The sequence below is a fragment of the Pogona vitticeps genome, chromosome 1 (assembly GCF_051106095.1).
Source record: "Pogona vitticeps strain Pit_001003342236 chromosome 1, PviZW2.1, whole genome shotgun sequence".
NCBI lineage: Eukaryota > Metazoa > Chordata > Lepidosauria > Squamata > Agamidae > Pogona > Pogona vitticeps.
In genome coordinates this window covers 296776980-296795009 of record NC_135783.1, presented here as the reverse complement: position 1 = coordinate 296795009, position 18030 = coordinate 296776980, and the positions used below count along the sequence as shown (strand labels likewise).

At 39.4% G+C, this 18030-nt stretch overlaps 1 protein-coding gene across 2 annotated transcripts in view; it reads right to left on the bottom strand.

Moving 5' to 3' along the window:
• SMOC1 (SPARC related modular calcium binding 1) overlaps window positions 1-18030 on the bottom strand; it is a 119661-nt gene that overhangs the window by 80388 nt on the left and 21243 nt on the right. For both annotated transcript variants that reach the window (XM_020788525.3, XM_020788526.3), the window contains exons 2-3: window positions 7472-7643; window positions 4479-4591 (exon numbers count right to left, since the gene is read on the bottom strand). In XM_020788525.3, the coding sequence (XP_020644184.3) occupies window positions 4479-4591; window positions 7472-7643 (285 nt within the window). The remainder of the gene's footprint in view (window positions 1-4478; window positions 4592-7471; window positions 7644-18030) is intronic.

Here is an 18030-nt window from a genome sequence, read left to right as displayed (position 1 = left end):
TGAGTGACTTTCTGTGCCCCCTCATTATAAACTAAAATAACCATCAAGCCAGAGACTGACTTTACTGTAGCCCATGTTGTCAACATGCCATTCTGACTGTGTAGCACAATCAAGAGAGAAAAGAAGAGTTCTTCTTGGATATCACCAACATGACTAATATGTCATCAGGACTTCTGACAGTGCACAGTCATGCCTGTGCCTTGTTGGAAAGAGGAGGGAGAAACTAAAAAGCCATCACCCGGAGAGAAAGAAGTCCAAAATGGAAGAGAAAGGTTTTGAAGGGAGAAAGAAAAAGAACTGCAGAGGTGGGAAAAGGAGAAAGTCGGAGAAACTCAGAGGCTGAGGAAGGAAATAAAGTTGAGGGAGTACTTGGGAAGGAAAAAAATTTAAGAAATTTGGAGATAAGAGGATTGCTAGGGTGGGGGAAGGCCTCAGAGAAGGGGCATTTCAAGGGCCAGGGGCTAGGTGACCAAAGTGGAAAGAATGGAAAGCTCAAGGCCTCTGGTGGGCTGAAGAAATTAGGAAAACAGGTGAGCAGCCAGGCCAATTCATGCGATGATTCCAGATGGGGGTGGAAGAAGACACAGTATAACAGTAGCATATTAATTTAAGAACTACTTTCAAGGTGATTTAGGTTGCAACTACACTGGCAAGCTAATTGGAGTGATTTGGCTTTGCCGCAGCTGATTAAGAGACTACTTTACATTTCTGTTCAGATTACATAATCACAAGGAGACTGTAAATTGTTTTGGTACCACTGTCCAAACTAGCCCCTCAATCTGATGCAGTTTGAGCTGCACTATAGCTCCTCTTCTTTTGACCCTGCCTTCTGCTGATGCCCAGCTTTCCTTTTGAGGTTCATTGTAAAGCCAGCAGACTGTTTAAATTGTTATACAGTGCTAGGGAAAAGGTGGTTGTTGTTGTTTAGTCGTTAAGCCCTGTCCGACTCTTCGTGACTCCATGGACCAGAGCATGCCAGGTCCTCCTGTCTTCCACTGCCTCCTAGAGTTGGGTCAAATTCAAATTCAAGGGAAAATGTACAGTTCTCCAAAATTTCTTCAAAACATACAAACCCATATATACATACAACACAACACAACAGTCTACTGTGGTTCAGTAGAGTCATTTCTATTTCATATTGATTTTTTTAATCTTTTAAAAAAACTTTTGGCCAGGGAAGTGGGAGAAGGGAATGTGCAGCACCTATGTGCCATGTGCATGAGCTGGAACGAAACACCAAACTGAGGTTCATGCTCATCTCTACTTACCAACCATCTTTGCTGTCATGTGATTGTCGTGCACCCCCAATGTCCCTAGTTTCCCCCCCTCAAATCCAGGTCCACCTTTGGACATGACTTGCTTATTTCTCCTTTCACCTGCTGCCACCAGTGGATCTTGGATATTAAACATGTTTCTTTATTTGTATTACTTCACATCAATCACTGGAATAAGATCTGATGACTGTCTATTTTATTATAATGGTTGTTGTGGGTTTTTCGGGCTCTTTGGCCCTGTTCTGAAGGTTGTTCTTCCTGACGTTTCACAAGTCTCTGTAGCCGGCATCTTCAGAGGAGAGCATTCTGTGCTCTGGTGTAGTTGGCTTGGGAGTGGAGTATTTATGGCTGTGAGATAGGCTTTTGTCCTTTTCTGGAGATGGGTGATTAGTGTGTTGTGTGTATTGTTGTGATAAAGAGGAGAGATTATCTGTCACTGTGATTGATGGGTGTCATTAGCTGGTCTTTTGTGTGTAGTGATCCCCAGTCCTTGTGGCTGGGTAGATTCGTTGACCTACCCAGCCATACTAATCACCCATCTCCAGAAAAGGACAAAGCCTATCTCACAGCCATAAATACTCAACTCCCAAGCCAGCTACACCAGAGCACAGAGTGCTGTCCTCTGAAGATGCTGGCCACAGAGACTGGCAAAACGTCAGGAAGAACAACCTTCAGAACATGGCCAAAGAGCCCGAAAAACCCACAACAACATTAGATCCCGGCCATGAAAGCCTTCACAAATACATACTTTATTATACTTCTATCCTTTAACTATTCTTTAACACATCAACCAAGTACACCAACTTTCCAATCTCTCCCATAAACGTTCAAATCCTTCTCTCTCAGTCTCCAACTGTCTCCTTGACTATGCCATCCTGTCCTCTCATAGGCTCCAGCTCTAGAGCTCCACATGATGGACAGGTGGGACATGGGCATTCCACCACATCAACCAGATAAAGGGTGCTTCTCAAAGAACTACAACTCCCAGGAAGCATAACAACAGCTTTATTTGTTCATGGTGGGACCGTGGCAGCACTGGACATAAATAACTCCAAAGCCATTCTCTAGGGGAATGAAATCTAAATGTCTGCAACTCATAAAATTCCAACTCATAAAATTCTACCTATGGAATTCTTGGAGAAATCTGGGAATCACAGTCCAAAAATACAAAAGAACAAACCCTATCCAATGTATTCTCCAAGGCTTTCACCTCTTACATTTCTATTATAGCTATTTTAATTAGCTTTTGCTCACAAGATTAGTCTTATACAAGTAGTTTACAGCAGTATGTATAGGAATATTTTTTAGAAGGTGCTAAAAATGCCTGATATTGACTGACTTAGCAGTTTCAAGCTTTGTGCTACAAACTAGAAGATGCAATTTTTCTGCAAACAAAAAGTTTAAAATACACCTTAGGGAAAGCATTGACAAGTACATTAACTTTCATTCATGCAAGATTTTTGATAAGGAATCATATCCAGTAGAAGATAAGAAATGAAAGACAAATATCTGCCTTGGCTCTTTCAGTAATACAAAGGGTGGGTGGAAAGAAAAACATTCATTTTGCATTCAGGAAAACATTTTCCGCAAGCAGGAAAAACACATCCAGTCTTTGGGGGATCTTTTAGATAAGGAGCTCTCAGCAGGGCTACTGCATAGCAGTGGAATCCAAGAGCACATGCAGGCAAACACACTGAACAAGAGAATCCCATGGGCACATGTATGTAAACACACTGACACACACTGGGGAGTTTCAGTTTTTTTAAAAGAAACAGGTCACTGTACACAAGTCATGGCTCAAATAGATTTCTGCAGCCAGAACAACATTTTTATAAAATAAGTCCTGCTGCTTTGTTTAATTTGCTTTTCTGTACCTCGCAGAATATAACTGTATAGCTTCCAATTTTTACAATATATATTTCAATAAACAAAAGTACAATTTAAATGTAACTTGGTAATACTTAGGAATTACAAACACATTAAGTTCTCCATCAAGTTATTAGTATTTCAATATTTGTTAAATCTAATTTATTCAAGTAATTTTACTGCATTCCTTTACAAATGACCACATATTTTCCAGCAGGCAACCTTCTAGTGGCCTTATACTGAGAATTCTCTGCTGAGCCACACTTATCAAAACCTTCTTGTCCATCTTTAAAATGCCCGTACTACCATACTTGCTGGTGTATGGCAACCAGCGACATCTGCTATTAATTAATTAACATTTGTGAACCGCAACAAATGAATGGGGTGAAGCAGGAAAAAAAAATGTAACAATGTTTTCATTTCTACTTTGACTTTTAGATTTTTTTTAAAGCAAAGCATTTAATGGAGAACTAGAGGTGTGCATGTCTTGGGCAATTTGCACAATTTCAGAACACCATCAGAAGGAGGGACTTCTAGATCACTTCTGTATACTTTCTACTTAGAAAACTCTGGGAGGTTCACCCTAAGTTGGAAACAACTTAATGGTACATTACAATTAAGAGGCATAAATATGTTTTCATCCGAGACATGAGAAAGAAATACTGTACCTCCATTTTATGTACGGCAAGGTCTGATTCTCTCCAATAGATATAATATGGTTTGCTTTTTAACAACATTCATATATTTATTTATGAATGAAGAACTCATTATTTGAAAACAAAAATATTGAAGAAGAATAAAAAAACTGAAAGTCTACACCTAGTGAAATATGTTTCACATTACCTATGCAGTTAATAAGCATCCTGCTATATTTTGCACTGTCTGAAGTTACTGAGTTGTCCTCAAAGAGAGCTCTATGTGCCATTCATTGCAACAATTTAAATGAGAAGTTACCAGCGCGTGGTTAATTAAGCCACAATATCCCTGCCCAGGAAGGGCTGCAGTTGGTACACCAATCTAAATTGGTGGGAAGTTCTTAATCCCATAAAGGGCAGGCACTAACTACCCTTGTTCTCTCTCCATCACCATCTCTCTCTCCCTTCCTTTACTGGCATTTTTTTAATTGAGCTATCACTTTTGAATGTTTTGTGAAGATATATTTGTATAGAAAATGCAGCCAGTATGATGATGGGATGAGTTTGCAAGAGCCTTGAGTTACCAAGAGCTGAGCAGAGCTGTTGAAGACAGGACATTTTAGAGATTGCTTATTCATAGGATTGCCATAAGCTGGAGGTGACTTGATGGCAGGTAACAATAACAATGCAATGGAAATCTTACCTGGGTGAATGATCCGTCCTCACTGCACTCTGGAATAAAGACTGCTTCTTGAGGCTTCTTTGCTTGATCTAGTGCTTGAGCTCTTTCTAATCTGCACTTGCTTTGGCCAGCATCTGTGAAACCACTTGAGAATTTTAATAGAGGGGAAAGCAAAGCAAGAATCAACACAAGGTTGTGACATTCCATTCTGAAAAGGTCCCAGGCAAAGGTCCATGAAGAGGTATTTTACTGTACGGCATTATTTGTCAACACAGATAGTGCCTGGCTAACTAAGACATTTAATTTATTAAGGTACCTGTTAGCTCAACATTCAATCCTGCTGAAACCACACCTGGCTCTATATTGTATCCTTGCTGCCTTTGTTCTGAGGATTATACATAGCTTCACTCTGAGTAAGACAGAAGCTGCCTCTAAGTTACACATTTTACTCAAAGTATATTGTTTACATTCCACTCCATACTGGCCTGTCCTGCTAGCTCTGATGGATTTGTAAAATAAGTTGCCCCTCTTAAAAAAAGGGGTGAATTATTTTTCAACCTCAGTGTGGTTGCCATGATTTGCAGCTCTATATTCAGTGTGATTGCCAAGAAGGCAGTCACTGCTGTGCCAAGATATTGCCTACACCAGTGGTTCTTAACCTGGGTAATATTGCCCCCCATTTTCAGGGGGGTGATGGAAAGAAAAGGGGCAACATGAAGGCGAAAGGAACAGAAGGGGAGGATATGGGGTGATGGAGTGAGCCAAACCTGAGAAGGCAGGTTCAGCTGCGGTGCTGGCAGTGAATCTGGCAGGCGGATCCAGAGCAGCTGGTGCTAGCAGCGGATCCGGTGCCACCACTACGCCGCCGCAGGGACGGGGGTGATGATAACTTCCTCAATGGTTCAAGGGGGCATTTCAAAAAGGTTAAGAACCACTGGCCCAGAATAAAGGTGCAAACACAAGTTGAGAAGCAGGGTGGGGAGAGCCAAGTTGTGTCTCAGATGTGGCATCCTTTATGCTAGAGACAGGAAACATGTAGCTGCCAGATACTGATGGATTACATCTCCCATTAGTTCTAACTAGTACAGACAGTAAGTGAAAAAGAAAACCCTGGGGCAACAATCTGATTGAAGTGGAAGAAATGAGAATGAAGCTTCAACATGTAAAAAAGTGTGGTATAACCATTATCTATCTATCTATCTATCTATCTATCTATCTATCTATCTATCTATCTATCTATCTATCTATCTATCTATCTATCTATCTATCTATCTATCTATCTATCTATCTATCTATCTATCTATCTATCTATCTATCTATCTATCTATCTATCTATTTATTTATTTCTGCCTGCCTGCCTGCCCGCCCGCCCGCCCGCCCGCCCATCTAGTCATACCGACTACTCTGGGCAGGTAACAACAGATCAAATCTAATACAATTTAAAATCATAACAACATTTCACTAAAAAAAAAGAGAAAAGAAACCACAATAATCAGGTGGGGAAAAGGCACAGAGAACAAAATCAGGCGGTGGATGGAGGAAAGGCTTGCTTATACAGCCAGGTTTTCAGTTGGCGTTTAAAAATCCCCAGGGAAGGGGCCATACGGATCTCAGGAGGGAGGCTATTCCAAAGACGTTTCAGTTCATGGGAAGAAAATTGCACTCTTTCTTTCAAAACACTCCTTGCTTTACAGCCAACAATGACAGAGATATTACTCAATTTTAAAGTTCAGGAGAAACTGTAAGCTGTGATTTAAGTTAGAAAGCATTAAAAATTCTTTAAAAGCCATTCAAACAAACAAACAAAAACAACCACAGTGATGAGGACCATAGTAAAGATGTGTGGCAACTCCTAAATGACCATCTTTTTAATACAGGAATGACCCCATGAAAACCATGGTGTACTCCCGTTCACTAACAGAAGTATATTTGGGACTCATGCCTTCACTATCATAATTGTGTATTTAAGGTGCGTAACTTTATTACTTTATCCAGGTTTCAAATAAAAGAATGCTGACAGATAGTGCCTGGCTACCTAAGACATTTCACTTGATAAGATAACTAAAGTGTAAAGGAGTGGCTGGAAAGACCAGTTTTTATCTAGTTGCTAATGTGAGTTTTACACTTCTTAATTTCCTTCAATAGTTTTATCCTTTGAGCTATTTTGTAATTGCTGCTTAAAACTAGAGATATTATAAAAAGTCACAAATATATAAAACATAAATAAATACGAATTATCACTAACTAGCCCAATCACTATGAAGACGACAAAAGAAAACAAAATATCAGAAGGCCCACTTGGGCTGCATATTAAAATCTATACAGGTTTCAGTAACTGTCAATAACTACCCTGTGGCAAATTCTAACTATTGGAATTTTCACAAGTAAGCTCAGGAACTGTATTTGTATTTCTTATGTTTTGATTTGTAGGAGTCTCCAAGATTACTTTATGCATTCAGTCTTAAAATGCATTTGCTTTCTCTCTATCATATTAGTACTTTGAAGTAAAATAGTGAGGAATGAAATGTGTTTTTAAAGCCGTTCTTTTCTCCCAACACCCTCAGAGGAAAAAGATGTACAGATCACTGTCTATCAAGCTCCCCAAGAGGGCCTTTATTTACCAAAGGTATCTACAAGACCAGCGGACTGGTTAGGGGGGCAGGGTCCGTACATGGGGGGCTCCCCTGCACGAGCGCGACATGGCCCTGCGCGAGCTCAACACACCCACCTTGCATGCAGGCAGGGGGGCGGGGTCCGTGCATGGGGGCAGGGGCTCCCTGCATGCAGCACAACACGCCCCTGCATGAGCGCAACACGCCCACTGTGGGGGGGGGCAGAGATCCATCTCCACAGCCCAGTTCCGGCAAGCCCACGGACCAGCACCGGGCCACAAGTTGGGGACCCCTGTACTAGACAATAATCCTTAGACTAAATGGCAGAATCTACTTATTCTTTGAAAACTTCTACAACACACTCCCACTCCATGCCAAGAAAACCAGCTTTCATTTCCTTACCTTTGCACCTGCCCCGATGAGCCACACTCAGGCTTCCCTCCCTGCACTTTGCTCTTTGGTAGTCGCACGTGGATTCATACGTCCTGCCATCAGAGGCACAGAGGGGCTTGGTTGGGGATCTGGAGCAATGGAGGTTACACTGTGGGTCTCTGTCACGGTCACTTATTAGAAACTAAAGACAAGAAGTGGGGAGAAAAATACATTCAGGTATTTGCCATTGTCTTTAAATTTTTGATTCCCCACGATGACTCCTGCAAGTAGAACCTGCCTATGCGGGCTTGGGCAAGCTTCACCCTCCCAGGGCACCCCCAGAGGAAGGGAGTGGTAAACCACTTCTGAGTATTCTCTACCAGGAAAACCCTGAATGGTGTAATCATAAGTCAGAACTGACTTGATGGCACATTATTACATTTCTAAGAGGAACAAAATATATTTTCAATATATTGCATTTTATTTGTGATATTTTCTACCACGATGGCTTTATTTGCATTTTCTGTCCTTCCTTCCTAAAGCTCAAAGGGCAGCTCTGATTTCCTAGACAGCCGCAGGGAGTTGCAGGTGCTCCAGTCCAAACAATGCCGCATTCCTCAAACCCTTCAGATCTATCAAAACAACCCGCTATGTAGGTCAATATGCTCTAATCCATGCTCTCTGCATGTACACAAAAGCACATTTCCAAAAAATGGGAGCATCCTCCTCAACTACCCTATTACTTTTCCCAGGAACCAAACAAATTGGTCCCAAGGGAGAGAATTTGCATAAATTCATGCTTTACAGGAAAAAAAACACCTTCAACCACTCCTGTAATCTTATCGGTGCACCAATTGACTGGAATCTGTAAAACATTTCCAAATATACGGCTGTTAAAAACAATCCCAGTGTTTCAGGTCTGGTTTTTAACATTCTGAAATGTACATATCTGAAATGTGCATCTTGGCAGGTTAGACTAAATATCCTTTCACCACTTAACCCATTTAAAAAAACTATGCCTATGATAATTAAAATCAAATTATTCTGTATGTCAACAAACTACTTTGGATAAATACTCAGGAGGGAAAAAACCAACAGAAGAAACACAAGGCCAACACTTCATCCAATTTAGACTTTCAATTTGTGTCTGTTTCCATTCTTCATTTGATCAGATGCAAACACTTCATACACTTGCCTGTTTTCGACATTTTCTGTAAATAAAATTCCCTATAAATCAGTCTGCATACCACACTGGAAACGTTTGATAGTTCTGCTTTTTAAAGCAGTTTAGAGCTATCGTTTGTCAGATTAAGACTGCAAATGCAACCTATTTGTCTTAAACCAAGTGTCCAATCTCCAACACAAAGCCAGTTCCAACTGCCTATTGAAGTATGCATATGTATAACAAAAAGACAACAACACTGGGAAAATTGGAAGGTAGCAGGAAATGGGGAAGATCTAACCTGAAACAGATTGCCTTAATAAAGGAACTCATAGCCTTGGGTTTGTAAGACCTGAGCAAGCTGTTAAGGATCATAGGATCTTCAGGAGGTTTCTAATTCATACGGTTGTAATTAAGTCAGAGACAACAATATATGTAAAATATGGTTGTAAAATGTGCTTTAAATGTTTAATTCCTTGTCACCCCTCCCCCATGTGTGTGACTTTAGTGGAGGTTTGTGACTTGATGACTTTATACAGTTACTGTATCTATAAGGAATGTTCCATCATCTCCTAACTTTTGGTTATATTATATTTGTCCTTATGATTGTGCTTTAATTTCTCAAGGCCCTGTATCATTACTTTATTAGTAGAGTTTGGTAACAGCAGGTAAAGTAAAGGTTCCCTTGACATTTAGTCCAGTCATGTCCAACTCTAGGACGCGGTGCTCATTCCCATTTCCAAGCCATAGAGCCAGAGTTTCCGTGGTCATGTGGCCAGTGCGACTAGACAAGGAACGATCTGGATTCAATCTTACGACTGCTTGTTTTCCAACCTTGCAGCACAGAGGCTTCTGCAGTTTAACCCACAGCACCACCACATCCCATATTTGGTAACAGCGGACCTATAAACAATTCATGGAGTTTTGAGCTTTAAAGCACTGGTTCTTAACCTTGGGTTACTCAGGAGTTTTGGACTGCAACTCCCAGAAGTCTTCACCACCAGCTGTCCTGATTGGGGTTTCTGGGAGTTGCAGTTCAAAAGCATCCAAGTAACAAAGGTTAAGAACCACTGCTTTAAAGCACAGAAGGAAAATGTTTGGCTCTCCAAATGGTGCTGAAGGACACTGCCTAGGCTGACTAGAGCTGAAGGAATTTGCATTCCAACATCGTTTGGAGGGGCACTGCTGTTCACCCACCCCAGTTGAAGATTAACAAAATCTGTCCAGGTATCAATATATATATTTTATTTCTTTCCAAAACAGTCAATGCTAGGATGGAAGGCAAAGCAGATACTGTGGAAATCAGGAAGGCACCAGCTAAAGAAGAGTGTTGAATCTCATAGGCTTATTTTACATGGCCAAATTTTAGAAAGCAGTTGTAGTATTATTTAGGTTTTATTTCTTCAAATGATAAACAAGAGGGGTGTTCTGAAACTCTTTGTTCTCTATCTCACCATTTTAATTGTGATTTTCCCTATGATTGTCTCACTTCCCCTTGTGATTACATTTGAACTTATTTGTTGGTTGCTTTTGAGGATTTTTTTCCTTTTAATTTTTATGATTTGGGTGTTTCTGTTCATAGGTGGATACGTGGGTGGTTTGTGTGTTTCTGTGTATGCATCGCTGTGTTAGCTACTCAGAGTAGTGGCTTGCTACTAGATGGCCAGGAAATAAGTAAAGTAAGTAAGGTAAGTAAGTAAACCAGAGCACTGAATAGGGATTGTGTCATTGGCAATCCCCATAATATGGCATCAGTTTTCAAATGATAAGGCTAATGTTGAATTTTATAGAAAACCATTTTCTATTCCAAATGCACAAACCCATTGTGTGATCACTAGAGAGGATGCATTTCAGAAATAGCCCAGTACAGCAGTTGCTTTAACCCACTTCCTTTTGAACATGCATTTACACAGGTGCATATTTATAGCCACTTCCCAGACTAATTCCAGCCTCCTTCAGCCCGGAGGAAGACAGCAGAAGTGAGATAAGAGAGGTCAAAATAAAGCTAAATTTGCCAACCTAATGCATCTGCTCTGTCTCTCCACACCTCAGCACTGCTGCTGACAAAAACAACAAATACTGATTAAAGAACTTTTAAGCTCTGTGAGAAAAAACAGATCACTTGCAGCTGCTCAGCAGCTGGAACTACTTTTGGAATTTGGCTTGAGAAAGGTCTATCCCCCACAAAGTTTTTTTTTTTTTTTAAAGGCTTAGTGGTCATTCATTCCCAGCTCCCATCTGTGCAATCATAACCTATAACCAAACAGTTTTATGCAAGCCTTTGTGAAATTGCAATCAGACCCCAAAACATTCTTCTTGCAGGAAGAGAACAAATTCAGACCAATTACTGTCATTCAGACAGAGAAGTATTGAGAGAGAGAAAAGCAAAAGGAGCTCCTTTCAGATTTCAAGCCATGGCTTCACAAAGAACGCTTAACGATACTTCTGAAATATGAAGAGTACGAAGCACTTACTCTTCTTAATGCAGCATGCACCTGTGGATACCAATTCAACATTCTTTCCATTTTACAGATGGAGAATCAAGACCTTATCTGCCAAAGTATGTTGTACTAGACACCTATGTTTTTGCCCAATATGCCATCTAATTTAATTTCCAGGTTTTCTGATAGGAGATTGATGATACATTTCAGGGTACTTCTGCTCCTAGCAGGAAGCATCCTTCAACAGAAGACAATGAAGGATTCGCTGAGTGACAGGCAATCTTTTCACTATAGAAAGAAGAAAGAAAAACTCTATATTCCCTGACATGAAATATGGTAACTTTATATATCAAACTGATTTTTTTATTTCCATACTGCACCATCTAGTGGGATCCCACTAGTTTGGGTGGTTTCCAACAAGAAAGATAAACGTTAAAGAAAACAAGCAAACTCCACCAAATCCACAATATAAACATATAAAAAGGAGGATAACACTTTTGAAAACCCAATATGGCAGCAATGGGCAAAAATACAGACTGCAAAATACGTATTTAAAAAAAGTAAATGAAACTGAATAACAAACAGAAATAAAGGGAAAGTATTCCAAAATGTCTCCTTGAAAAGCGATGTTTTTATGCATTTTCTGAATATCAGGAAGGAAGGGGCCTGGCAGACCTCCACAAGCAGAGTATTCCACAGAAGGTGGCCATCCTTGAGAAAGCTTAGTTCCTAGTCATAGACCTCCTGGCCTTTTGGGGGACGGCCACCTGCACCATCAAATCCTGAGAGATATGAGCAACATGGGTAGTCGATCTCAGGGAGAGGTGCTTTGATAGGTAATGAAGTCCCAAACCATGCAGGGCTTTATAAATCAATATTAGTACAGTATCTTGAATTTGGCAAGGAATCAAACTGGCAGTCACTCCAGGTGAACCAGGACTGGGAAAATATGATCATATCTCAAAATTCCTGAGATCAACCTGGCCAACACATTCTGTACCTACTGCAACTTCCATACTGCCTTTAAGGGCAGCCCCACATAGAGAGTGTTGCAATATTAAATCCTTGAGATTACCAATGTATGAACTAGTGCTATCAGGGACTTCCCATCTAGGTAGGGCTACAGGTATGCAATCTGCCTGAGGTGGAAAAAGGCAGACCTGGCTGCGGCCAAGATATGTTTCTCCACACTGTAGAACCAACAGAGTCAAAACAGCTGCAGGTTATCACATTCAGTGGAGGCCCTGGGAATATGTCCAACACTTGTAAGATCACGGAACACCCAACAGAGTGGGAATATGTCCAACACTTGTAAGATCATGGAACACCCAACAGAGTGCCATCTGATAGTTAACCGCTTCACTAACCAGCCTAGTATTGTAGGCTTTTTTCACAGATTTGAATAACAATATATGTTGGACATCTTTTTTTTCTGCAGCCAAGTTCACATCCAAAGGAGTTTTCCTAGACTTCTCCTCACTTGTTTCATGTACTGCAACTCATCCATGAACCATGATGAGGAGCAAGCCCTGAAATAGAAAAGGTGTTCAGGTACGACCATGTTATCAACCCAGAGTGCCACTGAATAACATTTGGCAGCCTGGACATGAGTGCCAGCCAAGAACCCACTAAGGCATATTGGAATCTCAACAGAGCCAATAGTCTCTGTGGGCAGATCATCCTACAAGATCCCATATCTCTGACATGGGGAAGGGTTATCATTTTAAGGCCAAATTTCAGCAGATAATTTATTTGCTTGTTTTATTTATAGACCGCCTTTCTCCCAATAAGCGGATCCAAGGTGGCTCACACTATTAAAAGGAATAGAATTTAAAACATCGCAAGTTAAACATTAAAAACAATTAAACTATATGCTAATTAATATACAATTAATTAATTAAAAGCAAGTAAACATTAAAAACTATCTTAACTCTTAATAATGATAATAATGATCTGACCATGACAGGGCAGATGATGTTAAATCCATAACCCTCAGATCTTCTTCGCGTAGAATAATAGGGCAAATGTATGACCAGACACATAAGTAGGAACAGTTGCAAATTATTCTAAGTTGCAGTCTTCATATTTGAATTTCAGTGTAATTGCATATCTTGGAGCTTCAGTTATCATCTAGACAGGATGATTTTTAGATTTTTCTTCTTCTCCCCCGAACCGCACCAATGTCTGACAGAGAGTTGCAGAGAACTTGTGAAGTCAACTTTTAAATGACATCTTAGTGGTCCAGCAGAGGTGTTACTTAATCCTGCTTTTAAAATCTATGGGAAACCTTTGATCAAACTAAAGAAGCATATGTATCATATTTATCTTGTTGTCTTACCACATTCATCTTCTGCATTTCATAAGCATTCATGGATGTTTTCCTTTCCCCTTCCTACAGAAGGGAAAGGGCATCCTGATAACCTGATCCAGTCAACATATACACAAGCAACAATGCTGATGTACACTTTCTGTAGTTGATGAACATGGCCCCTTCACCGACCACATGCTATCAAAAAATGTTTACTTACTTTGAATTAATACAGCTTCAGCTTGTTGTAGATATTCTAGTTCAATGGTTCCCAATGTTGGGTCCCCAATAGATGTTACTGAAGTAAAACTTACAGAAACCTTCTGATGCTGGCCAGAATTTCTGTGAGTTGTAGTCTAAGAACATCTGGGGAACCAAGGCTGGGAGCGACTGATGTTCTGTATCCATGAAAGATCACATACAAATGTAACCATTTTTAAGGTGCTGCTACAGTTTGTTCTTTGCTTTGTTTTGCTTTTATTTGGATGTGCTTGCACAGACTAACATGGCTACTTCTTTCAATTCTTCTTCAACACACATGTCACACAATTAGGCATAAACTCTGCATGCTTTGTTCAGTCTTCTGGTATGTAACAACGGTGCTCTTTAAATGATGATGGAGTTAAAATTTAACTGGCAGCTTATGACTCTCATAGCACTCAATAACCAAAGATCACATGAAACCAAACATTTTTCTTGGACTATCCAACCACACACATACGCACAATTCAAGCATGACAACCTTTCTTTCTATTTTCTTTATGTTATTATCTGACAATCATTTTAGCACATAATAAAGCTCTTTTTCTGCATTTAAAAAAAAATATACAAAGGAATTTTAGCAATCCTAGTATTGATTTCTGCCAGATCAGAGAGATTAGGAAGGTCAGCCTGATAACTAGGAATCAAAGCATAAATGCAGTCCCCAATGTGCAGCATATTTTCTGTGTGATGTTCACATAAAACAGCACTGTTTTAGTGTGCGCTGCTGTTTTAGTAACCTGCTGCATAGTTGCCATTAGTCCTTATTCTCTGTTAATTTGTCTAATTCCCTCTTTAAAACTGTCAAAAATTAACAGCCATCCATGTTATCTTGAGGGATAATGAATTTCTTAACTACACACTGTGAAGAGACAATATTTTTTTACATTTTAATAAGTGACACCTTTTAAATGCTGCCAGAAGCACCAACAAACACTAAACATTCAGAACTGATTTTTTTTAGCATGACACAACCTTTCACTTTTGTAAACAGCACATGTTTGTTCAGAGTACACATGGCAGTATAATAAAAACTACTGTACTACGATAGGATTTTCTAAGTGAACAGAGATTGCATATTGGTAAATGAATGCTGACAGTGTGCACTACAATTATTGCTTTAAGTCCAAATTCCATTACATCTTCCTTTGTGAAATAAATGGTCTTACTGATAGTTTTCTGTACACATGTAGCATTTAATAATCATAGAAAGTAATACTTGCAGCCAATGAAACAAACAAAAGCTGGTAAAGATGGGATAAGATAAGCTTTTAAAGATGATATAAGCTGATCCCTTCTCATTGACCAACTAAGAGTCCTGATATCATGAGGTGAGGAAGCACTTCCCTTTCCAAATTATTAGCTGTTCCTAGTATGGAAACACTCTGCTGTCAGGACATAGAGTAAGTTATAGCATACATTACACTGTATATACACACAGGCCTGAGTGGGCGCAAAGTAAACAGGAAGAAATTTTTTTCTTTTCAAAAAATTTGTCTTATAAACAGCTGGTTTAACCTTTGCCGCCTATATTTTGCATTTTAAGAGTATTAAATTTTTACTTCTAACCATAGCAGACAACTGGTTTAACACTGCACAGTTGCTCAGTATCAATCTTCCCTTAAATTATTCCTATCTAATGGAATATAAACCTATTCATTTAAAGCCACTCACATTTGTGTATATTAGAGCAAAAGGATCTCCCTGGACTACATTCTAGATGTCCCCAGTAGGAAGCAATTATTAGGATTCAGAACTTACTAAGATTATAAATTATATCACACTTGGGGTGGGGGGAATGTCCTTCAGTGTCTTCATAAACAGGGCTTGGCAATCTGAAAAGAAAATCTAGCTTTTAATTGATCAGCTCAAGATGAGAAATTGACGGTCTAGCGATATTCAGCATGCCCCTACAATCAAACCTTTAAAGTAAAGTGACTAAAGTAACACAAAACTTTATTTTAAAAAACAAATGCAGGAAACATCTGCCCCAGGAAAAATATTAAAGATAAAACAACCATACGGAAGGACCTATCTTGCTGAAGAATAATCCACACTGCTCCTATTCCTAACTGATGATACTGTATATGAAACTGCTCATTAAAACAACGTACATTCATACACATGAATTATTAGCTATACTGTACTAACTTCTAGATGCATCTTTTGAATATAATATTGTCTCTTCACAATGTACAGCTAATGTACACATTAAAGAATTCACTATTATAACATGAATGGCTGTTAATTTTGGCAGTTTTAAAGAGGGAATTAGACAAATTCATGGGGAATTAGACTATATATTATGTCAGACCCAATATTCAACTCAGGAGTTAATGGGGAACTGGACTAGGAGACTGCTGTTCCACTTGTAGGCCTCCTTTACCATTTCAGAGCATCCTCCTGCTACTGCTCAGTATGGATGGTTTCAGTACATTAGTATACTTGTTCACATTAAAAATAACAGGCCACATTCTGCCTATAGGAATTTGGTTGGCTGCTGTGGAAGCAGAATGCGGGGTTCATCAGACCTGTGGTATACAAGCCCACAGAGTTCTTCATGTGCTCTTATGCTAATTAAAGAGTCCCTTTCCAGTTTGCCAGCTTGAAATGTCTTTTCCTTCTTTTTCTAGGACTTCACATTGGCTTTTCGCATATTGCTGGCAAGGCAGCAAATGTCTTAAGAGGAAACAGAATCCTAAGTAAGTTTCACACTAACTCCCAAATCAACTGGCCCCCAGCATTTTCATGCAAGAAATATCCAAGAATCAAAATTAAATTCATTTTAATTTGGCAGTTTTTAATACTATTTTGAGTTCACATGCTCAAATCTAGAAGAGACATCCTTAAGCTCCTTGTACTCTCTTCAGTTGTGTATAATGCCCCATGAAAATTATACAGCTTAAATCAAATTAGGTGCCACTCCCCTCATTTTCCTCCCAAATGAATATCTCATACTTTATTAGATACTATTACTGCTCAACTTACTAACATATACATATGTACTCAGTTCATGTCAGAGTACATGCTTTTACATGCTGACAGTCGCAGATCCCTATCATCTCCAGGTACCTGCTACCACTCACTGTTAATGCTATTGGGACAAGCAGACTAAGGAGGATCTGACTCAGCGTGAGTCAACAGGGCCCAGAGGAGCACTCTAATAGGAGTTTATTGGCTTACACATAGACTTCTCTCAAAGGTGTTTAGAGGCCTCTATGTACTCTTTATAATCCTGAATATAACTAAGCTCCACCCTAAAGCCAGTCCACTTTTGTGCAACAAAGATAAAGAAGATACAGACCTAAATTGAATTAATGGTCTTAATTATGGCATAGCCATTAAATTAAAGTCCAAATGGTCATTTAACACTTGTGTAAAGTCCACTAGTTCAATGGGTATATTCTAGTTAGGACTGCCAATTGGATTCAACTCTCTTGATTCAAGACTAAGGCTTAAAAAGTAAGACAAAGCAAAGGTGAACAACAGTGGCCCCTGTTATAGTGGACTACAACTCTCATTAGCCACACCCCACATAACCAAAGGTGAGGATTACTGTGTGTTGCAGTCCAAAAACATTTAGAGGGCCACAAATGTAGCTCATCCTTTTATTTAATAATGTCTCACTTCCCACCTGTGCCATTCTTTCAAAAAAAGATTTAAAAAAAAAAAAAGGAATATAGATGCAACCATAGCTGTTCTGAAAAATCTGATGAGGATGCAGAGGGGAAAACCATAGTCACATTCCACTAAGATCTCTGAACAGACGCTAGAACAATTATTTTGTTGGCCTGCAGCTCCTGGAGTGTAAGGCCCATCCTGAACAGAGATTCTGAGTATTGTCATCTAAAAAAAAATTAACTCTTTCAAAATATTCCCTGAACTTGAGTGAATGGAAAAACCACAGGTACCCTTTCAAACTGACAGAAAGAAGACTCTGTATAAAACTTGTTATTCTGCAAATTTAGATTAAATTTCAAACCATGTGTTGTGTTTTAAAGCAACTCTTGTTGCATTTTTTTAATTTACCCCACAGAACAATCAACTCTATTCCACTTCAAATGGTCTCTTGCACAGTTTTTACATGAAAGGATTTATGGCTTTGGCTGTCCCCAGGGGTTACTCAAGCTTACTTAACTGTATATTATACTGATAACATACATACACAAATAGAGCTCCAGTGAATAATGCAGCAGACAGCCTCCCTCCGTCAAGAATACCATGTTACTATTTGTTGTTTGCCTTTCGTATTCAGTTATGATCACTGAAAGTTTAAAGTGTAAAGAGAGTTTCCCTATCATCTTTCGTTAAAATAAAACCAGAAATAAAGAGAAAACTGAAAAGGTCGGTGCATGTAGCAATTATCTCCTTGGAGGTCAATACTACTGTTGTTTAGGATTCTGTGGTATCTTAAGAA